This window comes from Mercenaria mercenaria, chromosome 5, assembly GCF_021730395.1.
Source record: "Mercenaria mercenaria strain notata chromosome 5, MADL_Memer_1, whole genome shotgun sequence".
NCBI classification, from domain to species: domain Eukaryota; kingdom Metazoa; phylum Mollusca; class Bivalvia; order Venerida; family Veneridae; genus Mercenaria; species Mercenaria mercenaria.
The window spans coordinates 63,583,323-63,608,621 of record NC_069365.1 but is presented as its reverse complement, the minus strand read 5'-3'; the positions used below and the strand labels follow the sequence as shown (position 1 = coordinate 63,608,621).

At 37.0% G+C, this 25,299-nt stretch overlaps 2 protein-coding genes across 2 annotated transcripts in view; both read right to left on the bottom strand.

Moving 5' to 3' along the window:
• Positions 1-1,464: 1,464 nt before the first annotated feature.
• Positions 1,465-9,340, bottom strand: LOC123559081 (uncharacterized). Its single transcript, XM_045350901.2, has 3 exons — positions 9,330-9,340; positions 2,445-2,660; positions 1,465-1,930 (listed from the first exon to the last, which is right to left on the bottom strand). The coding sequence occupies exons 1-3, from the start codon at positions 9,338-9,340 to the stop codon at positions 1,819-1,821; spliced, it is 339 nt and encodes a 112-aa protein (XP_045206836.2). The 3' UTR covers positions 1,465-1,818.
• Positions 2,627-25,299, bottom strand: part of LOC123558465 (uncharacterized) — a 248,507-nt gene continuing 225,834 nt past the window's right edge. The window contains exon 11 of the mRNA XM_053543761.1: positions 2,627-9,640. Coding sequence (XP_053399736.1) covers positions 9,351-9,640 — 290 coding nt within the window. The 3' untranslated portion in view covers positions 2,627-9,350. The remainder of the gene's footprint in view (positions 9,641-25,299) is intronic.

Genomic DNA, 25,299 nt, shown 5'->3' with positions numbered 1-25,299 from the left:
GTATGTGATAGAGGCTGTTTTTTCAATTGATCTTCGTGAAATTTTGTCAATGATTGCCTTGATTAAATCTAGGCCATGTTTGAATACGGGTCATCTTGGATCAAAAACTAGGTCACTAGGTCAAATCAAAGAAAAACTTTGTGTACACCAGGACCATAACATAATATGTCCCTTCGGGCGTATAAAAAAAATCATGTATTACCAGCACGTGAACTGCCTTGTTTACACTTGATTTTTCTGGAACGGTAAAAGTATGGCCAATTCACTTATTCAAGATTGTAATTCGGCCACAAATTATAGATAAATTATATAGCTAAAACTCAAAGAAATCTTTACCCACTCTGGGTGACAAAAACAAATGTTCAAGTTGATGTCAGCACCAGCGTGCCCGTCTGTACTTATTCCGTGGTCTTGATGAAAAAACCATGGAAACTAATAAAACTTCCATGGAATTTCAAGGTTTTCATGTAAGATTTACAAGGATTTTTTCCGTGGTTTCTATTTTCCGTGCTTTTTCTTAATATGCTCGGAAAAAATCCATGGCATTGCCATCAAAGCACCACGGAAAACTTAAAAAGCTTGGGAAAAAACTTCGGAATCTGACACTTAGAAAATTTAACACGAAGAAATTCTCACACTTAGAAAAATTTAAGCACGGAAACTCACACTTAGGAAAATTTTAGCCTAGAGAATTTCGACTTAGTCAAAATTTGGCACGGAAAAAGAGCACGGAAAGTTTCCATGCAAAATTTAGACTAAGTCCACACTTATTGATAGAAATTTTCTAAGTTTGGCACATCTCTTAACCTTGGAGGCAATATTTATGCAGATATTCATTCTAAAATTATTCATTCAAATGCTGTAAAATTAGATACCTTTTCAAGAATGAAAGTTTGTGAATATGAAATTCCTGTTTTTTATCTTGCAATATTCTCTTTTATAATGCTCTCCGTGACTATTTGATAAACAACATTGTGTCATTAGTCCTCCACCTCTGATTCATGTGGGGAAGTTGGCAGTTACTTGCAGAGAACAGGTCTGTACTGGTACAGAATCCAGGAAAACTGGTAAGGTTTATCTGCCTCGTGTTACATGACTGAAATACTGTTGAAAAATGGCGTTAAACCAAAAACAAAAAAACTTTTATAATGCATAATTAGCACATGCATGTATTCTTTATCATACAAAATTATTATTTAAGCTAGCTTTCAATTTTCACAATTCTGGAAACTGAATGCAGTCCAACCTGATTTAAAAGACCACCTGCAAACAAAGACCACTATTACAAAACCTGTCTGAAAAGACCATCACTTTTTCTCCAGTCAGACCATTATTAATGATATTTAACCAGTTAAGAGAGACCAGCTGTAAACAAAGACCAACTTGCTGTTTCCATGGGTAATCATTACATACAGGCTTGACTGTACATAGAAAATTATTTTTCTTAAAAAGTTATGATTTCAAAGCCAGATTTCTAGGTGAGAAAGTAACACTAAATTCAATAAACAGAAAATAACACTTTTATTTTTAAAACTTTCAGAGAAAATATGTTTTGAAAAGATTTTCTGGATGGAATTTTTGGAGTGTTTATACATATACATAGCATATATACTACAATGTACTTTCAAAATAATTTTGCAGAGAAAATTTCATTATGTACAAATGTACAGAAAAAAAATGTTGAAATAGAAGTGTATATCACAGTTAGGTACAATATCCATTAAATCTTAACACATTGTAACTAAATGGATCTGTGGCTTTGAAAGCTGTTACCCTAACAAAACAAGTAGATAGTTTCCCAAGTGAAATTAGTCTTATTTAATCACGCTCATAGGTGTTCGGAAAGCAGGAAGCAGATATGTTTTCTCCATTCTTGATCACCACTAGCGGTTCCCGTAATAGCTCTGCTTTTACGACAGCAAGGTCCATTCTGAAATAGAGTTGTAGAGCCACTTCAAATAACATTAAAAATTATATTAAAAGCAACTATAAATTAAAACAGTCACTTGCAAAATCCACATGATTTGTGTAGTTTCTATCAAACTAGATTCAAAGAAGTACGTTAATTTAAACAATTTTCAGTTTGTATTATGTTTGACTTGACCTACTAGATAAGAGTAAGCAAACTGCTAAATATTCCACTTTTTTTCAGGGGGAGCATGCCCCCAGACCACCCTAGATGTGCCCTTTTTAATGCCAGCACTTTGCCCTTTTTGAATCCTAGCTGCAGAACTGATTTTAGGTTACTATTACTGTGAAGTAACAACTGGAGCTTTGCAGTGGGAAAACAAACAAAGTACATGTACTGTTTAAATACTGTTATATATTTAGTGACCCACATCAGCTTTGAGTTCAGTTCAGAACTGTATAAATACCTTCACTCAAGTAAAACCACTTCAGTCCAAGCTGATGTGTTCAATATTCTGTAAAAATTTCAAGCTTACCTTCTTTTTAGCAGCTTTATATGTGGTACTCTTCCCTCCACTGCACAGCCATCTTCTCCGAAAAGTTTCCCAACTGCAAATACTCTCCTGGTTTGTTCATGTACAAGGAAGCTGTCGACTTCAATTGATGAGTTTTGACCATCATCAATTGCTATGGTGTACGAATTGTGTTTGTTTACTTTTGTACAAGACCGACTGTACATTACAAATCCATTTCTAACAAATGTTCAAGTTGATGTCAGCACCATGTCGATTGATGAAAACGTGCCGATATCAGGGTTTATCAATGATATGGTGCCAATGTACCAGACAGTATAACATGCAGTATGTTGATGTCTTTAAAATATTCAGTCAGTCTGATACACATTTTATTAATAATTACATAGTTCAACAGAAACATGTACATATCGACGTATATTTGACACATTACTATATAAAAACACATATTTACATGTTGAGTCATTATATATAAAGTTTATTATATACCTATATAAATTTTGCCAAAAATACAGCTTGTATTTCACAAGTAAATATGAACAGGCAGAAAAAATTCCATATTGTACCATTTGTATTGTATGTTGCCGGACTACTTTCATTTAATATGCATGTCCTGACACAGTTCTATAAATAGCATATACAACAAGAGCTGTCTCCATAGGATGACACATGCCCCCGATGGCACTTTCAATGAATAGTTATGGCCGATGTTAGAGTTTAGGACCTTTGACCTACAGAGCTGGGTCTTGCGCGCGACACGTCGACTTACTTTGTCACACATTCATGCGTAGTTATTTTAAAATCCATGCATGAATGACAAAGATATGGACTGGACACGCCCATCAATGCACTATCATGAAAAATGACCTTTAACGTCTAAGTGTGACCTTGACCTTTGAGCTACGGACCTGGGTCTTGCGCACGACACGTCGTCTTACTGTGGTACACATTCATGCCAAGTTATTTGAAAATCCATCCATCGATGACAAAGATATGGACCGGACACGCCCATCAATGCACTATCCTTTAATGTCTAAGTGTGACCTTGACCTTTGAGCTACGGATCTGGGTCTTGCGCGCGACACGTCATCTTACTGTGGTACACATTCATGCCAAGTTATTTGAAAATCCATCCATCGATGACAAAGATATGGACCGGACACGCCCATCAATGCACTATCCTTTAATGTCTAAGTGTGACCTTGACCTTTGAGCTACGGACCTGGGTCTTGTGCGCGACACGTCATCTTACTGTGGTACACATTCATGCCAAGTTATTTGAAAATCCATCCATCGATGACAAAGATATGGACCGGACACGCCCATCAATGCACTATCCTTTAATGTCTAAGTGTGACCTTGACCTTTGAGCTACGGACCTGGGTCTTGCGCGCGACACGTCGTCTTACTGTGGTACATATTCATGCCAAGTTATTTGAAAATCCATCTATCGATGACAAAGATATGAACCGGACACGAAAATTGCGGACAGACTGACAGACTGACAGACCGACAGACCGACGGACCGACAGACGGACAGACGGTTCAAAAACTATATGCCTCCCTTCGGGGGCATAAAAACTTCATTCATTTCTATTTTAACATCTGCTTTCATTGATAACAAAACAACAAACAAAAAGGTGGGGGTATATAATAAAAGGGTCATTGCAACAGTAGCTAGATTCGGCTCTCGTGGATTTTTCAAGGATGGTTCTTACCCACAGCTTGCGCGCCGCATTACATCCGATCTGAAAAATCCATTTGAGCCGAAAACAAAAGGGCCTGGGCTTTGATATTTGGTATCTTGGTAGAGGCCCACTAAATGATGCTACATACCAAATATCAAAGCCCTAGGCCCTTTTGTTTCTGACAAGAAGATTTTCAAAGTTTTTCCCTATATGCTGCTTTCTCCTTGATTCGAGCCTCTTAAATCTTATAGGGTTGTGCAAATTTTTGTAAAACTGTTCAATTGAATAATTTTTGTTTTTTGTTACAAAAATATTTGCATTTAACAATGGGCAATAAGAATTACAATGTTATCATCTTTTATATGTACTTTTTTGCACAAGACTGAAGGAGGTCAAACTCCACATCATTTTAAAGCTTTCTCATCGATTCGAGCCCTTTATTTGGAAGGCCATTAAGGGGTAATGTTTGCATATTCTATTTCCATAAAGCAAATTTCTATCAAGATTGACTTACTGTTCACTCCTTACAACAGTTGAAATATGCTCAGGATGCTTTTAATTTGAAACTTGGGCTCACAATATTACCCACTATGTAATTTCCTTTTGAAAAAAGCAATTTTTGATGCAAAATATTAAAACAGGTATTTAATCAATTTTTCAGTGGTTTCATGACTAATATTTTTCAAGGCATTTTAAAATGTTAATGACACAAATTTCTGATGGAAAAACATGCTAGCCTACATGAGCATGAATTTTACTAAAACAAAAGGGCTCGAATTGATGAGAAAGCTCAAATCAACGAGAAACTGGCATATAAGTCTACAGAAACAATGTGACCCCCCAGGGCGGGGCCATATTATACCCAAGGGAGATAATTTGAACAATCTTTGTAGAGGCCCATTAGATGATGCTATATACTAAATATCAAAGCCCTACGACTGGTTTTGGATAAGAAGATTTTCAAAGTTTTTCCCTATATAAGTCTATATAAACCATGTGACCCCCGGGACGGGGCCATATTTGACCCTAGGGGGATAATTTGAACAATCTTGGTAAAGGCCCACTAGATGACACTACATACCAAATATCAAAGCCCTAGGCCTTGTGGTTTTGGACAAGAAGATTTTTAAAAATTTTCCTTTTGGTTGGCATGGCAACCAGAGTTCTGTATGGAATTCAATTCTTTGAGCAATTTTTAAAGAAGATCATCCAAGGAACATCCCTGTCAAGTTTCATCAAAATTGGCTTGGTGGTTTAGGAGGAGATGTTGTTTAAAGGAAAGTGTGGACGGACGGATGGACGATGAGTGATCACAATAGCTGACTCTGAGCCTTTGGCTAAGGTGAGCTAAAAAGTAACTATAGAAGCTATTTATAGTAACAACAAAGGGAAGTAATTCTAAAAAGAAAGTTGCCTCATCTTGTTGAACATATGTGCAAAGTTACATCAAAATCCCCTTATGCATGAATAAGACATGCTCCAGACAATGTCATTCTTGTATCTGACTTTTGGCCTCTAAGTGTGACCTTGACCTTACACCTAGGGACCTGGTTCTTGCACATGACACTTCGTCTCATAATGGTGAAGATTCATGCCAAGTTACATCAAAATCCCCTTATGCATGAAGAAGAAATGCTCCGGACAAACTTCAATTTGACCTTTGACCTCCAACTGTGACCTTGACCTTTGAGATAGGAACATGGGGTTTGAGCATGACACTCCTTCTCATTGGGGTAAACATTCATGCCAAATATAAACAAATTTGGTTCATGCGTGTCAAAGTTATGGTCCGGACAAACTTCAATTTGACCTTTGACCTCCGACTGTGACCTTGACCTTTGAGATAGGAACATGGGGTTTGCGTATGACACTCTTTCTCATTGAGGTAAACATTCATGCCAAAAATAAACAAGATTGGTCCATGCATATCGAAGTTATGGTCCGGACAAAATCGGACGGACGGATGCACGCACATACACTGACCCGCCGAAAGTGACGACTAAGTCAAGCTCACCGCAAGCGGGCTCAACAAAAATGTTCACAGACAGTCAATACACAATTTAATCAAACTGTAATGATCTACCTGGGTAACCTAGCTGTTTATAAAAACCAGATATGACTTACTGGTGTTTGACATATCTAAATAATTTAGTATAAGTTTGTTTTGAAGAAGTTCCGAATATCACTTTCTATGGACCTACTGTGAAATCATTTAATTTCGTCAGCACGGAATTTTGTGGTTTTGGCCAAAACGGTTGTTTCGTGGGGACGTACATTCGTGGATTTTCAATTTTTGAAAAAAAAAAAAATAATTTCCACAGGAATAGATCTTCTAGTACTTCTGTCCTTACATGTGAACCCTGCACGTGTCAAACAGCGCTACCATGGTTACCGAATTTGCAATCTACGCCGCAGAAGATTAGAGAGTGATCATGTGCCAATTAATGACCGCATTATCTATCATTATATGACCCCTAATTTGCAAAACTTTTTAAAACTGTGAAATATTCAATAAGAAAAGACGGCGCCAATTAAAAAGTGTCAAAACCGTAGCACATTGCACAATTAGCATCCATAATCGAAACAAATATAAAGTTGGTCATTTGATTGTGTTTAAAACAAGAACTAGTTATTTGCACTGAAAATTAAAACAAACTATTATAGATTTGAATAATGGTTTTATTCCGCAGTACTAATATAACCATAGAAATCCTTACAACAACAATTATTATAAACTGGTCTGATTATTTTTTTTTTTTTGCAAAATGAATGCGCGTCTGCATCTAAAATTACAAGCTGTTGAACTTGTGCATGTGTTTTTTCCTGCCAAGAAACGTGTAATGTGAATTAGGTATTAATGCATTGGACGCAGATCTAGCAATTAATTTATAATATTCAATAGTTCCAGTCGTTGTATTTTACTACATGTCAGTGAAAATAAAGGCTAGTGTATAAACATCGCATAGCGGGGCTGAAAAAATCAAATAACAGCCGTATTATAGTGCGGTTGGTACGTGGCGCTACGTCAAACTTCTATTTTTAGTATCTACTTTTACTCTGACAAGAATGTCATAAACAAACCACGGCTACATTTCTAAATATAATAGTCGTTTTGTTTTTTTCACGCATACCTATGTTTATCCTTGATAGAGCCTCCATAAACTACACAAAAGCTGCTGGTTAGTACTGCCGCATGCATACAACTAGGGATCAGATCTAACGGCTATGGTGTCTTTTTGTTTTTTGGCGACTTTGCGTACATTTAAAAATTATAGTGGGCACAATTTGTTCGTTGGGACTTAAATTCGTGGTTGAGCTCAACCACGAAATCCACGAAAATGAATCCCCCACGAATAATAATGATTTCACAGTATTTGATAAGTTATGAATCAATGAGATAAGCAGAAGTTACGAGTCATAAAATAATCAAAACTATTGCCAAAGGTCCAAAGGACAATATTTTTGACAACTGACTTGCAAGCCATTCAATAAGTGTTTTATTTGTAACACGACATCAGAAATAGATTTTCATAGTTTTCTTCAAGCGTTGACTTTAGCCCGGCAAAAGTTAGTGTTGGACAAAAGACATAAACACAAACTACATGTACCGGCGATTTATATAAGGAGTCGTGTAATAATGTTAAATAATTGATATACATGTAGCGAAAAATCATTTAATCATTTCCTTCCCTTCAGACCAGTTTATCATAGACATGTTCCGAGTGTGGTTCAAACCTACGACCCTCCGATTGCAGATCCGGCGCGCTAACCACTTGGCCTTGCCATGCTGAGATGAAGAAGATATATGAAGAAGTATGCTCAAGTTCCTTGAAACTCCATCCAAGGATTTTAGGAAATATGGACCAGACAAATATATAATCAAATGTCTTTTAACATTAATGCGTCACCTTGACACAGACCCGAAGTGGTCTCAGGTTCTTTGTGAATTTTAATGATAAGTCTAAAATTCCCCTTTTTGTTACTAATTAATTGCCAAGACCCAAAACTCACGCATGGACATGTACCATATCATAGTGCTTAGCAAAAAACAAATTCAAATACACATCTAACTACACTACCGCAACATCTCCCCAAAAAAGGTTTCTCAAGTTAATATACGTTAACCCTTTTTGATGGATCAGTTTCTATGGATACGAATCTGATAGCATACCGCTCCTGGTACCCATAGCCCAGCAATATGTGGGAAATACAGTTCAGAAGCAAAAAAGCACATATTTTGTACAATTCCACAATAATGAAATATGAAGAATGAAGGTTCATGTCTGATCAAATACTTGCATCAATCAAAAGAATTTGCATGAACTGGGAAATCTGCGACTGTGATGTGTGAAAACTGAGATCCTTTTCTTCACACCTGTGACAAATAAGATCCTATTCTTTTAACGTGTGAAAAATGTGATCTGAGAAAACCATGGTCCTACAGGGCTCTAAAGTGAAGCATAACGAATTCTAACTTTCTTTTCCCCTAATAAAACGCTGTTATGTTCCTCTTTAACTAGCCTGGGAAGCCGTTGATAATATTTGTGCTTTGTCAGAAGAAATCATACCTAATACTTATGCATTAAAGATCCCACTTAATTTGCACTAATTAGTGTTAATTGGCATTCATCGAGTTTCTGATATTATCAACGCCTGGGGAAATCTGAAGGAGTTTCCATGTCACTACTGATTATCGAATTTCTATAATTAGCCTAATTAACATGTGATCATATTTGCGCTGTTTGAAAGGAAAACGAGGCAATGATGCCGAAAATTCGGCAATTTTCGTAGATTACTAGGTCTGCATTAATATAACATCTTGACAGCTATGACGCAAATTTAAGTTTAAACTTACATATTTTCAAGTTGTTACAACTTGCTGGAAAAGCTATGGGAGGTACAAACTGGAATTTGTTTATGGCCCGGAAATATTCGGAAACCTTCGAAAGTACACGATTCCGATCTGTCTTTTCCGTGAGAATTCCGTTTCTATTTTTAGCCATGGATTATTGCTTTCAGAAGTTATCGTTCTTTATTAAACACCCGCATATTTCAGGTGTAATATAGGTGGCGCTGCGATCGGAAAACAGGTTTCCCCAGGCTGTCAATTTGCAGGTAAATAAAAGGTTAAAAGTTGTCAGACTGGATTCCCAGGCTACTGTTTAACATTTAGACAACATCAAAATAATTATCACATTACCTGCTAAACATCCTTAATCTATCATGTTGGAAGTACACATACACTGAACATTAAAGTCACCGCGTAAAATAATACTGATAAAATGTTCGCCAATGAAAGTTGTTTGGCTACTAAATTGCTATTTTTGTTGTTAATATTTCCACATGATTCTACAGACCCCTCATAAAATGGCCCTCGATAGACTGTGGCTTTGTTAGGAATGTGGTAAGGCGGCTGGTCGTTACTTCTATTGGAATGTCCATTTCTGCTTGGGTCTACAGGAGCAGCAGTTCTGTCACCTATCGTACCTTTACAAAATCTTGATTGCTCCTCTGAAAAGAAACAAATCACATGTACCGATACATTTACACATTTAATTAGAAACAAGAGCTGTCACTAAGGCCATACCAAATTAATTAATAGTTCTTCGGAAAATTTTCAAAAAAAATTGGAGCGGGCGAGCGAAATTTTTATTTTATTTTTTTTTTCTCAATTTTGATTTTTTCAGAGGCGGGTAGATTTTACATGGAGCGAGCGGGCTTTTTTTATTTTTTTTCCCAGCTTGGACCCTTGAGGAGGCGGTTATGATTATACATGAAGTTAACATTTCTTTAGAAATAACACAGAAATCAAACATTTACAGTGTGGGTAACACAGTATATAGCTTTTCTATTATGTTTTAAAGACTACATGAATGATTTTGCAAATAAATTCTTGCCAAACCTCACTGAATCACTTTGTTTTTTTTAGTTATAATTTCTAAGGGATGAGTGTCTTATCTTTAATTTTGATTTTTCTACATTAATCTGAAGGCCTGCCTATTTAAGACAAAACAGGCACATGTGTGGAATAACATTTCTTCTGAAGCACAGTTAGATGGCTTCGGCACATGAACAACTTTGTGCCCCTAGTGGAACTCCAACCCATAGAGGTGAAGGGAAGTAACAAACCACTTGACCAGTGAGACCAAACAGAGTTGGTCATACAGATGCTTCGACATTGCTCGAATCCCTTTGGAATAATTTCTTAACAGATCAGGCTAGCTTATGTTTTTGTGGTGGAGATTCATTTCAGGCAAAAATGATAACAAGACTGACAAAGAATGATCCCAATATGGTCACCCTTAAAGTGTTATATGGCCACCCTTAAAGTGTTGTTTGTTTTGCTTTGACTGAACTAGAAATTTAGCGTTGGGGAGGTCTGTTTTTTCCAGTTTTTTTTTTTCGTTCTATCAATTCACAGCCAAGTAATAGACAAACAGGCAAAATTGGGGTTACAAAAGGACATATTTTATATCTACACTACTTATTTGAAAGGCTAAACAATTTTTAAATTGACTAAAATTATGCGTTTCGATAGAATATCTGACTGCTGTACTAAAGAAGTTACGTTCAAAAAGATTTGGCCAAGACAATGTGATAGATATAACATACTGAACTAAACAACTGATAACAAATGGTTTGAAAACTATATCTGAACAATATTTCCAAATATTTTTAACTGCATCCCCGTGCACGTCTTACAAGTCGTGATTCGTTCCTTTCACTGTATTGAACAAAAGTAGAACGTGCCTACTTCATTACCTACGGACACATGGAAGGCCATGTGTGGCACTAGCACAGACACTCCAGATTTAAAACAAATGATGAACAACACCATAATTCCTGACTTTTTGAGTTTTGGTCATCAGTAACATGTATTACGGATGCATGAAATCCGATCAATATCACTTTGACGCATTAAAACAGCGATAAAACCTGCTTTGCCGTTATTATTCCGGACCGCGTAATCGGGGAAAAAAATTTTTTTCGGAGATTTTTATGTACGTGCGGGCGGGTGATTTTTATTTTTTTTTCTCGGGAATGAAATTATTGATGCGGTAGTTCCGACGAACGACGTATCAATTTGGTATGGCCTAATGGTGACAAATGCCCCCGCAGCACCTTGACCTTTGACCTGGTGACCCCAACGTCAGTAGGGGTGGTGTACTCAGTAAGTACTATCAGCATGTGAAGTTTGAAGGTCCTGGGTGAAGTGGTTCACATGTAAAGTGCCTTCATGCAAAAAGTTAACATTGGCCCCTGTGACCTTGACCATTGACCTGGTGACCCCAAAGTCAGTAGGGGTGGTGTACACTTAAAATACTATCAGCATGTAAAGTTTGAAGGTCCTGGGTGAAGTGGCTCGCGAGTAAAGTGCCTTCATGCAAAAAGTTAATGTTGGCCCCTGTGACCTTGACCTTTGACCTGGTGACCCCAAAGTCAGTAGGGGTGGTGTATTCAATAAGTACTATCAGCGTGTGAAGTTTGAAGGTCCTGGGTGCAGTGGTTCGCAAGTAAAGTGCCTTCATGCAAAAAGTTAACGTTGGCCCCTGTGACCTTGACCTTTGACCTGGTGACCCCAAAGTCAGTAGGAGTGGTGTACTCAATAAGTACTATCAGCATGCGAAGTTTGAAGGTCCTGGGTTCAGTGGTTTGCATGTAAAGTGCCTTCATGCAAAAAGATAACGTTGGCCCCTGTGACCTTGACCTTTGACCTGGTGACCCCAAAGTCAGAAGGGGTGGTCTACTCAATAAGTACTATCAGCATGTGAAGTTTGAAGGTCCTGGGTGCAGTGGTTCGCGAGTAAAGTGCCTTCATGCAAAAAGTTAATGTTGGCCCCTGTGACCTTGACCTTTGACCTGGTGATCCCAAAGTCAGTAGGGGTGGTGTACTTAATAAGTACTATCAGCACGTGAAGTTTGAAGGTCCTGGGTGCAGTAGTTCGCAAGTAAAAGGCCTTCATGCAAAAAGTTAACGTTGGCCCCTGTTACCTTGACCTTTGACCTGGTGACCCCAAAGTCAGTAGGGATGGTAGACTCAATAAGTACTATCAGCATGTGAAGTTTGAAGGTCCTGGGTGCAGTGGTTCGCGAGTAAAGTGCCTTCATGCAAAAAGTTAATGTTGTGACGAACGAACAAACTAACTAACTAACGAACGAATGGACGGACAGTTGAAAACTAATATGCCTCCCTTGGGGGGCATAAAAGATAAAAGACAAGGAAGCATTGAGCACAGCAATATCAAAGTATGCCAACCATATATATGCTTTTCTCTAAAATTCTACAAAGAGACAGGGGACTTCTTGCAATTTGCCTAGACATGTCCTTGAAAGTTTTGCTCTTAAATCCCCAGTTAATACATGAATATCTGAGAGGATACAAGTTCACATAATATAAATTATCATAAGACAAACTAATCACCCCCATAATGTATCAGACTAATTATGGCAAGGCTCCTTAGCAGCACATTCCACAGCCAGTCTTCTATCACAATAAGATTAGTTTCGGATTTATATACACACTCGAATTGCACTGGTTCAACATTTGCATATATACTAAAAGGTATAATTATGTTATCATGTCTCACAAAGCAGCAGTGACATTTTAGTCTTTTTAACTGATTGGGAAGAAAGAAGCTAATAAGTATATACATGTAGTATATTTTCTCTCTCTGAAAGTAAACTGGATTTCAAGGATTATTTGTAACAATGAATTTATAGAGATAGTGGGCATTAAGGGATATAATTAAATTCAGAACAGTTGACTTTCCCATACGATATCCTTGAGAATAAAAGTTTGGAATATAAATTATTAAAAGTAGAGAGAATGTATACAAACTAATCAACAATTAAGGAAAGGTGCCTAGCAGTTCAAACGAGCGTCACTATATAAAGCGCCCAGCAGTACAAACGTGTGTGCATATGCCACAACAAGACTAAATTAGTCCTCTAATCCAATATGGTTGGTTTCGATGCTGCTTTATATACACACCTGAATTGTACTACACATGCGCACTGCTTGAACATTTGCACGTATACTTAAATCCCATGTCTAATAATAATAGTATATATATACATATACAGTGGAATACCGTTACCTCGATATTCAAGGGATTGTAAAAATTGCATCGACGTATCCGAAGTTCGACGTAACGATATCGACAATCTGGGACTACTTTGAACTTGTTTCGGACGTCTATATTGTCATTAATGTGAATTCTTTTTTCAGCGGGTTTGAAAGGGGAAAGAAATATTATAAAACGTAAATACGATTTTGATTTTATTGACAAATAAATCATCTTAATTAATTACATACATAAAACTTTTTTAACTTTTCAAAATATACATTTAAACATTAGCACTTTTATTCCTTCCCAAAACAAGTCTGAATGCAGGGGTAATGTTCCTAGTTGAGAAGTCATTTGGACTGTGCTTCGGTAACGAAAATTTGCCAGTTAAATACGCATATTGTTACTCAATCCTAAATGGCAGACTTTTACTCTGCCAAACAGAAAATGTCATCCAAATTAGTTGTTATTTTGGAAAACAGCTTTGCTGCTTGCACGCTGTTTTATAAGACTAATTATTGGGAATAAAATGCAAACTTCCAGACATTTAAATTGAATTAAAGATTAGATAACAAACAAAACAAACACACAAACTAACTTGAATATGATTAATACATCGCCGGTCAACAATAGGTTGATTTTCACACCTTACAAATAACATGGATATTTTTGACAAGCTATGACATCGAAGAAACCAGGTGTAAAAACAGTACAGGTAAGTTGACGGGACTGAAAAATCTCATCGAGCTAACCAAAGTATCGAGCTAATCATATTGATGTAATGATAAATAATTACATTAAGATAAATAGGGGGAAATCGGGACCGACTCAAACACATCGTGCTAACCGGAGTATCGAGCTAACCGATATCGACGTAACGATATTCAACTGTATCTTGTATGTTGGTGTTATATACATATATCTTGTATGTTGATGTTGTTACTTTAAAAATTCACCTAACACCCACCTCCCCAGCCCAACACCCCTTAATGCACATCCCGCCCTTTTTATCCCCATCTTTTATCCTTCATGTAATTAAAATGTACAAAGTTTGTTGACGGGTATTTGAAGCAACCCCTCTAGTATATCAGTTCATTACAGTTTCTAGAAATTCATCTCATACTTGAGTAGTCAAAGTACGGACTGTTTAACTGTAGATTGGTCAATCACCAAACATGTGCTGTGCATTACAACTTTTGCAATATAGCCTCCTTTAATAAATTCTCTAACATATTTTACATACATTTTGAATTTTCTGTGGTTTATAAACTACATCCCCATAGTATTAAGAAGTATTTTTAGGTTTATGTTATTTTTTAAGTTAGGATGATCTAGATCTATGGTAAAAAAATGTAGTGAAAGCATCCATAGTATGCAATATCTTTAACCCTATTGTTAACAACATTTTAATAATTTATGAAGATTTTTTTATCAAAATCCACTGACATTGAGCAAGCTCTTGCAAACCGATGTTTATCGATGGACATCAATGTTCTAGAAGGGGAAATTGATATTTTCCAAGATTTCAAAAAAAAAAAATCGTCTCTTTTTATCATATATTTGTGTTTCTAAATTACAAGTAATAAATCTTAAATGGAAGTCCAAAAAACTGAAGCTTCTGATTCTTGGGTATTAGCTTTGCGGAGTTGTAATTGTTTTGGATAAATGTGTTTTATAGTAATGTTAAACTCAGGCTCTCAGGTTAATAACAGTACAAGGAAATTCATTGATGCAAGCATCAAAGATGCCACCAAGTACATTTATTGCAATATGAGAAATCACCTTATTATTAGTTTGGTTAGTCCGACTGGTTAAAAATGATCAACATTAGCACAATTAATACAATATATGTTATAAACTGTTAAGAGCATGAAGAATAAGCATGATAGAAAAGTATTACCATGCATTACAAATCCTCTACCTGCAATGACATAGACAATGCGAGTAGCTGGTCCCTTTACATACAAAATTAAAGTAATTATTTCACCAACTAAGGTCAGAACCTATGAAAGGAGCATGTGTATGAAGTTTCACAGAAATGCAGTTTGTTGAGAAATGAGGAAATGTTGAAAGATAATTATTTCAAAGTTGTGGTTCACAGAAACCATTATTTTTATTATCATATATTGTAATGAGTGTTTTCTATTCACTGATTAAGTTTCATGGACCTTAGTCACCCTTACATTATAGATTTCAGAATGCAGATTATACAGTTTCCGTTGCCAAAACAACCAAAAATCTTATCCAAGAAAAGAATGATATAACATGAATAATTTCTAAATTGCTCCTATTCACAAAGCAAATGTCAGGAATCTTTCTTACTTACTTTTGGAATATCATAGAATTAATTTTTTTTTTGGACGAATGGCAAACTTGAAGTCCTCGTTGAACCGTAAGTTTACTAGGAATATGTCAGTGTCTAGATTAAAATCTAATCCGATATTACAAGAAATTAAGCAAGCATAATAACCCGCTGCGAAAGTGTAGAAAATGCTTTAATGAAAATCTTTTTTTAAGTTAGACAGGACTGGACAGATACAAAACTATCTATAAAAGTAATAAAAGGAAAAATGAAACAAGTAACAAGATATAAAACAACAAGAGCAACTGACTAGTCATATAAAATTAATGAAAATGTAAATTCAACAAGGAAATCTATTTGAAAGTTACTAATGCTTTGATAAGTTATGGTCCCATGGCTTTTGACATTTTCGATCGAACCACATTTTAAAGAAGTATTTTAAAACTTGTCACTGACAAATTCAGCCAAATGATGGCCCTTTATTGCACACCTTAGTTGACAGTGAATATCTGTAAACAATAAGTATATAACACATAAGCAAAAAAAAAACAAAAGGGCCATGATGGCCCTATATCGCTCACCTGTTATCATTGCACATGAGGACAAGAAGGTCCTCAGAAAAAATATCTAAGTCCAAAGGACAGGAACAACAAAGGGAAGAAATTAAACCAAAAAGAAAAAAAATATTCTTACAAGGTATAGATATGTCAAAATACACCTAAAAATTGGAGGTACCATCCATGTTGTACCACAGAAAAGTGGTCTCGGTTTTTCCCTACGGCCAATAATAAAAAAGTTACTAAAAACAAGCTATTTATAGTAACGTAAATGGGAAGTAATTAAAAAAAAAAAAAAAAAAATGATTGTAAGTTAACAAAAGAAGGAACTGCCAAATAAATCTGTTGACAAAAAAAGAAATTTCAGATCAGTATCTTCATAAGGTACGGAGATATACCCATTTTAATTTGAAATAAAGGGAGGTAATTTGACATAAAATCAGTCCATAGTTATCTACCCTCATTGACTCAGTCCAACTAATGACAATAATGAAATTTCAAATAAGTCCTATAAGTACTTACTGATAAAAATCCATTTTGATTACCATCAGGGGAGGTAATCAAATATAAAATAACTCTGGAACCTACGAATGGATCTGATTTGTCATGGAATCCAAGATTTATTGTTGTTGAAGATATTTTGGAAGTTTCTATCAAATAAAACCATAAATGAAGTCTCTATATGGCTGCAAAAGCCAAAATAGCCAATTTTGGACCTTTAAGGGGCCATAACTCTGGAACCCATGAAGGAATCTGGCCAGTTCAAGAAAGTAACCACGATCTTGTGGTGATACAAGTTTTGTGCAAGTTTGGTTAAAATCAAATCATAAATGAAGCTGCTATTGTGCAGACAAGGTCAAAATAGCTAATTTTGGCCTTTTCAGGGGCCATAACTCTGGAATCCATTAAGGGATCTGGCTGGTTCAAGAAAGGAACCTAGATCTTATGGTGACACAAGTTTTGTGCAAGTTTGATTAAATTCAAATCATAAATGAAGCTGCTATTGTGCAGACAAGGTCAAAATAGCTAATTCTGGCCCTTTCAGGGGCCATCACTCTGCAACCCATAATGGAATCTGGCCAGTTCAAGAAAGGAACCAAGATCATATGGTGATACAAGTTGTGTGCAAGTTTGGTTAAAATAAAATCATAAATGAAGCTGCTATTGTGCAGACAAGGTCAAAATAGCTAATTCTGGCCCTTTCAGGGGCCATAACTCTGGAACCCATAAAGGAATCTGACCAGTTCCAGAAAGGAACCAAGATCTTATGGTGATACAAGTTGTGTGCCAGTTTGGTAAAAATCAAATTATAAATAAAGCTGCTATTGTGCAGACAAGGTCAAAATAGCTGATTTTGGCCCTTTCAGGGACCATAACTCTGGAACCTGTGATGGGATCTGGCCAGTTCAAGAAAGGAACCAAGATCGTATGGTGATACAAGTTGTGTGCAAGTTTGGTTAAAATAAAATCATAAATGAAACCACTATCGTGCAGACACGAAATTGTTGACGCACGGACTGACGACGGACGAAGGGTGATCACAAAAGCTCACCTTGTCACTATGTGACAGGTGAGCTAAAAAGGAACCAAGATCTTATGGTGATACAAGTTATGTGCAAAGTTGGTTAAAATCAAATCATAAATGAAGCTGCTATTGTGCAGACAAGGTCAAAATAGCTCCTTTTGGCCCTTTCAGGGGCCATAACTCTGGAACCCATTATGGGATCTGGACGGTTCAAGAAAGGAACCAAGATCTTATGGTGACACAAGTTTTGTGCAAGTTAGATTAAATTCAAATCATAAATGAAGCTGCTATTGTGCAGACAAGGTCAAAATAGCTAATTCTGGCCCTTTCAGGGGCCATCACTCTAGAACCCATAAAGGAATCTAGCCAGTTCAAGAAAAGAACCAAGATCTTATAGTGGTACAAGTTGTGTGCAAGTTTGGTTAAAACAAAATCATATGTGAAGATACTATTGTGTAGACAAGGTCAAAATAGCTAATTTTGGCCCTTTTAGGGGCCATAACTCTGGAATCCATAATGGAATCTCACCAGTTCAAGGAAGGAACCAAGATCTTGTGGTGATACAAGTTTTGTGCAAGATAAGTTAAAATCAAATCGTAAATGAAGCTGCTATTGTGCAGACAAGGTCAAAATAGCTAATTTTGGCCCTTTCAGGGGCCATAACTCTGGAACCCATTAAGGGATCTGGCGGGTTCAAGAAAGAAATCAAGATCTTATGGTCACACAAGTTTTGTGCAAGTTAGATTCAATTCAAATTATAGATGAAGCTGCTATTGTGCAGACAAGGTCAAAATAGCTAATTCTGGCCCTTTCAGGGGCCATCACTCTGGAACCCATAAAGGAATCTGGCCAGTTCAAAAAAGGAACTAAGATCTTATGACGATACAAGTTATGTGCAAATTTGGTTAAAATCAAATAAATGAAGCTACTATTGTGCAGACAAGGTCAAAATAGCTAATTTTGGCCTTTTCAGGGGCCATAACTCTGGAACCCATAATGGGATCTGGCTGGTTCAAGAAAGGAACCAAGATCTTATGGTGACACAAGTTTTGTGTAAGTTTGATTAAATTCAAATCATAAATGAAGCTGCTATTGTGCAGACAAGGTCAAACTAGAAAATGCTTTTGTAAAAAAGCGCATGTCTCCCCCAATGCAAAGTCCTATAGGCAAGAAGTCAATAGGGGTCAGGAGTGAAAGTCAAAGAGACACTGATGGTTGGCTGCAATAGGGATCATCTACTTGGCATGTCCAGTCATCCCGCTAAATTTCAACACTCTTGGCTTGGTGGTTCTCAAGTCACTGTTCAGGCTCCTGTGACCTTGACATTTGATGAAGTGACCTCAAAATAAATAGGGGTCATCTACTCTGCATGTCCAATCATCCTATTAAGTTTCAACATTGTAGGTCAAGTGGTTCTCAAGTTATTTCCAAAAAATTACTTTACATGAACAGGCCACTGTGACCTTGGCCTTTAATAGACTGACCCCAAAATCAATAGGGGTCATCTACTCTGCATGTTCAATCATCCTACAAAGTTTCAACATTCCGGGTCGAGAGGTTCTCAAGTTATTGGTTGGAAATGGTTTTCCATGTTCAGGCCCCTGTGGCCTTGACCTTTAACAGAGTGACCCTAAAATCGTTAGGGGTCATCTACTCTGCATGACCAATCATCCTATGAAGTTTCATCATTCTGGGTCAAATGGTTCTCAAGTTACTGACCGGAAATGGTTTTCAATGTTCGGGCACCTGTGACCTTGACCTTTCACAGAGTGACCCCAAAATCGACAGGGGTCATCTACTCTGCATGACCAATCATCCTATTAAGTTTCAACATTCTGGGTCAATTGGTTCTAAAGTTACTGACCGGAAATGGTTTTCAATGTTCAGGCCCCTGTGACCTTGACCTTTAATGAAGTGACCCCAAAATCGATAGGGGTCATCTACTTCGCATGTTCAATCATCCTATGAAGTTTCAACATTCTGGGTCAAGTGGTTCTCTAGTTATTGATCGGAAATGGTTTTCAATGTTCAGGCCCCTGTGACCTTGACCTTTGACAGAGTGACCCCAAAATGGATGAGGATCATCTTCTCTTCATGACCAATCATCCTATGAAGTTTCAACATTCTGGGTCAAGTGGTTCTCTAGTTATTGATCGGAAATAGTTTTCAATGTTCAGGCCCCTGTGACCTTGACCTTTGAAGGAGTGACCCCAAAATCAATAGGGGTCATCTACTCTTCATGATCAATCATCCTATGAAGTTTCAACATTCTGGGTCAAGTGGTTCTCTAGTTATTGATCGGAAATGGTTTTCAATGTTCAGGCCCCTGTGACCTTGACCTTTGACGGAGTGACCCCAAAAACAATAGGGGTCGTCTACTCCAGCAGCCCTACAACCCTATGAAGTTTGAAGGTTCTAGGTGAAATGGTTCTCCAGTTATTGCTCGGAAATGAAGTGTGACGTACGGACGGACGGAAGGACGGACAGGGCAAAAACAATATGTCTCCTGGGGGAGACATAAATAGCTAATTTTGGCCCTTCAGGGGCCATAACTCTGGAACCCATAACGGGATCTAGCCAGTTCAAGAAAGGAACCAAGATCTTATGGTGATACAAGTTGTGTGCAAGTTTGGTTAAAATAAAATCATAAATGAAACCACTATCGTGCAGACACGAAATTGTTGACGCATGGACTGACGACGGATGAAGGGTGATCACAAAAGCTCACTTTGTCACTGTGACAGGTGAGCTAATAAAACCATAAATGAAGTCTCTCTATGGCTGAAAAAGCCAAAATAGCCAATTTTGGACCTTTAAGGGGCCATAACTCTGGAACCCATGACGGAATCTGGCCAGTTCAAGAAAAGAACCAAGATCTTGTGGTGATACATGTTGTGTGCAAGTTTGGTTAAAATCAAATCATAAATGAAGTTGCTATTGTGCAGACAAGGTCAAAATAGCTAATTTTGGCCCTTTCAGGGGCCATAACTCTGGAACCCATTATGGGATCTGGCCGGTTCAACAAAGGAACTGAGATCTTATGGCAACACAAGTTTTGTGCAAGTTTGATTAAATTTAAATCATAAATGAAGCTGCTATTGTGCAGACAAGGTCAAAATAGCTAATTCTGGTCCTTTCAGAGGCCATAACTCTGGAAACCACAATGGAATCTAGCCAGTTCAAGAAAAGAACCAAGATCTTATAGTGGTACAAGTTGTGTGCAAGTTTGGTTAAAATAAAATCATAAATGAAGCCGCTATTGTGCAGACAAGGTCAAAATAGCTAATTCTGGCCCTTTCAGGGGCCATAACTCTGGAACCCATAATGGGACCTGGCCAGTTCAAGAAAGGAACCAAGATCTTATGGTGATACAAGTTGTGTGCCAGGTTGGTAAAAATCAAATCAAAAATAAAGCTGCTATTGTGCAGACAAGGTCAAAATAGCTGATTTTGGCCCTATCAGGGGCCATAACTCTGGAACCCATAATGGGATCTGGCCAGTTCAAGAAAGGAACCGAGATCTCATGGTGATACAAGTTGTGTGCAAGTCTGGTTAAAATAAAATCATAAATGAAACCACTATCATGCAGACAAGAAATTGTTGACGCACGCACGTACTGACGACGGACGAAGGGTGATCACTAAAGCTCACCTTGTCATTATGTGACAGGTGAGCTAAAAAAAAAGTCAAAGGTTATACCCAAGATGAGTCTTTAAAATATTTAGAAATATTCTGACCAGTTGTGACATGTGGTCACAAATGGGAAACTCCATGCTTCATTAAGGTAACCATAACAATTAAATAGATATACAACTGTAAAAGGAATCTGCAAAAATGTGCGCATTCTGAAATTACATCACTGTACTTATCAACAAAGACAAGAGGGCCATGATGGCCCTATATCGCTCACCTGAATTTAATTGCTTTCTTGAAAAAAATTCTTCGCTAAAGCTAAACAAGTAACCCCATGGGGTGGGGTCAATTTGATCCCGGAGGTCATGATTTGAACAAATTTTGTAGAAGTCTATTAGGCAATGCTACATGTCAAATATCTAAGATCTAGGCCTTCTGGTTTATTTTTAGAAATTTTTTGAAGATTTTCCTATGTAAAATCAAGTGACCCCTGGGGCGGGGTCAATTTTGACCCCGGGGGTCAAGTTTGAACAAATTTGTAGAGGTCCACTAGGCAATGCTACATGTGAAATATCTAAGCTCTATGCCTTCTGGTTTATTTTTAGAAATTTTTTGAAGATTTTCCTACATAAAACCAAGTGACCCCTGGGGTGGGGTCAATTTTAACCATGGGGGTCATGATTTGAACAAATTTTGTAGAGGTCCACTAGGCAATGCTACAAATGAAATATCTAAGCTCTAGACCTTCTGGTTTATTTTGAAGATTTTTCTATGTACAAACAAGTAACCCCATGAGGCGGGGTCAATTTGACCCCGGGGGTCATGATTTGAATAAATTTTGTAGAAGTCTACTAGGCAATGCTACATATCAAATATCTAAGATCTAGGCCTTCTGGTTTATTTTTAGAAATTTTTTGAAGATTTTCCTATGTAAAATCAAGTGACCCCTGGGTTGAGGTCAATTTTGACCCCAGGGGTATGATTTGAACAATTTTAGTAGAGGTCCACTAGGCAATGCTACATGTCAAATATCTAAGCTCTAGGTCTTCTGGTTTTTGAGAAGAAGATTTTTTAAGATTTTCCTATGTAAAATCAAGTGACCCCTGGGGCGGGGTCAATTTTGACCCTGGGGTCATGATTTGAACAAACTTGATGGGCAATGCTTCACACCAAATATCTAAGCTCTAGGGCTTCTGGTTTTTGAGAAGAAGATTTTTAAAGTTTTTCCTTTTGGTTGCCATGGCAACCAGAATTCTGGATGGAATTCAATTCTTTGAACAATTTTTAAAGAAGACCATCCAAGGAACATCCCTGTGAAGTTTCATCAAAATTGGCTTGTTGGTTTAGGAGGAGATGTTGTTTAAAGGAAAGTGTGGACGGACGGACGCCAGACGGTGAGCAATCACAATACCTCACCCTGAGCACTTTGTGCTCAAATGAGCTAAAAATAAGACAAAAGATTAAAAATAAGTTAAGTGTGGTACTTCCTACGTTCATTTCAACATATATATGCTTATTGATTCCTTTATTTAATTTGTAAATACGTTTTTCTTAAGGAATTTTATGCAGGCAAAGTGTAATTTTCCATATTATTATTTCTTAATATTCTCTCGAAGTTTACTGAAAGGTTAATTATTGTAAAATATTGTTCGCAATTCACGCGTTGCAGTATGGTATATCTGCGATGTGTTCTATTTATAGAAAATTAGATAGGTAAGTAGGTCATGCTAAGGTCAGAAATAGAAAACTTGACTTACAGAGTAACCTCCCTTATCAATAAATCGGATCAACATTTTGACGAAATTGTAAACAAGAGGGCCATGATGGCCCTATATCGCTCACCTGTTATCATTGCACTTGAGGACAAGGTCCTAAGAAAAAATATCTAAGTCCAAAGGACAGGAACAACAAAGGGAAGGAATTTAACCAAAAAGAAAAAAAAATCTTACAAGGTATAGATATGTTAAAATACACCTAAAAATTGGAGGTACCATCCATGTTGTACCACAGAAAACTGGTCTCGTGTTTTCCCTACGGCCAATAATAAACAAGAGTGCAAGAATGTCACAATATACGCCCGTCACAGCAAATTTCTTTACTCTAGCACCTGTATTTGCAAATGGAATTTTAATTTTGTGGTTGTTTAGTAATAACTAAGTGTTTTGTTTTCTAAGTCCACAAAAAAACTCCTTACCAGGTAGAGATACCTTAAAATACACCTAAAATTGGAAAGTAACATCTATGTTGTACCACAGAAAAGTGGTCTTGGTTTTTCCCTACGGTCAATTATAACAATATAAGTTATTTATAGTAACAACTAAGGGAAGTTAATCTTAAAAAAAAAAAAAAAAAAAAAAAAAAAAAAATTGTAAGTCCACACAAAAATCTTTACCAGGTAGAGACTGGTCAAAATACACCTCAAAATTGGATGTAGCATGCATGTTGTACTACAGAAAAGTGGTCTCGATTTTTCCCTACGACTAGTAATGAAAAAGTTACAATATAAGCTATTTATAGTAACAACAAAGGGAAGTAATTCTAAAGAAGGGAACTGCGCATGACACTTCGTCTCATGATGGTGTATAATTGTGTCAAGTTACATCAAAATCCCTCCATGCATGAAGAAGAAATGCTTCGGACAAAGTCATTCTTGTATCTGACCTTTGGCCTCTAAGTGTGACCTTGACCTTAGACCCAGGGACCTGGTTCTTGCGCATGACACTACGTCTTGTGGTGGTGAACACTTGTGCCAAGTTATATCAAAATCCCTCTATGCATGAAGAAGAAATGCTCCGGACAAGGTTTTCATTCTTGTATCCTTTGACCTCTAAGTGTGACCTTGACCTTAGACCTAGAGACCTGGTTCTTGCGCTTGACACTCCGCCTCATGGTGGTGAACATTTGTGCCAAGTTATATCAAAATCCCTCTATGCATGAAGAAGAAATGCTCCGGACAAAGTTTTCATTCTTGTATCCTTTGACCTCTAAGTGTGACCTTGACCTTAGACCTAGGGACCTGGTTCTTGCGCATGACACTCCTTCTCATGATGATGAACAATTGTGCCAACTTTCATCAAAATCCCTCTATGCATGAAGAAGATATGCTCCGGACAAAGTCATTCTTGAATTTGACCTTTGACCTCCAAGTTTGACCTTGACCTTAGACCTAGGGACCTGGTTCTTGCGCATGACACTCCGTCTCATGATGGTGAACAACTGTGCCAAGTTTCATCAAAATCCCTTCATGCATGTAGAAGATATGCTCCGGACAAGGTCTGTGGACGCCGCCCGCCCGCCCGCCCGCCAGGGGCGTTCCCATAATACGTCCCGTTTTTCAAACGGGCGTATAAAAAGTTACTAAAATAAGCTATTTATAGTAACGTAAAAGGGAAGTAATTAAAAAAAATAAATATTGTAAGTGGACAAAAGAAGGATCTGCCAAATAAATCTGTTGACATAAATGAAATTTCAGATCAGTATCTTCATAAGTTATGGAGATATAACAATTTGTATTTGAAATAAAGGGAGGTAATTTGACATAAAATCAGTCCATAGTTATCTACCCTGATTGTCTCAGTCCAACTAATAACAATAATGAAATTTCAAATAAGTCCCGTAAGTACTTACTGATATAAATCCATTTTGATTACAATCAGGGGAGGTAATCAGATATAAAACAAGTGAATGAAGTATTGCCATGCAATACAAAGTCCCCTACTGGAAGGCACATAATTTTTTCTACTGCAGTATAACATAATGAACTGATATCTGTCAATGATGTATAAACAATATTGTACTACATATACAATATGTTATAACATTATAACAACACACTTGGATTAAAATGTGCATATATAAAAACCCACAGTTGTTTTCATATTGAATTTTTTTGGCTGATTATAAAAATGTTATCATGTAAGTTATTTATAGTAACAACAAAGGGAAATTAATCTTTAAACAAAAAAAAAAAAAAAAAAAAAAAAAAAAATAATAATAATATAAGTCCACAAGAAACTCTTTACCAGGTGGAGATAGGTCAAAATACACCTAAAAATTGGATGTAACATGCATGCTGTACCACAGAA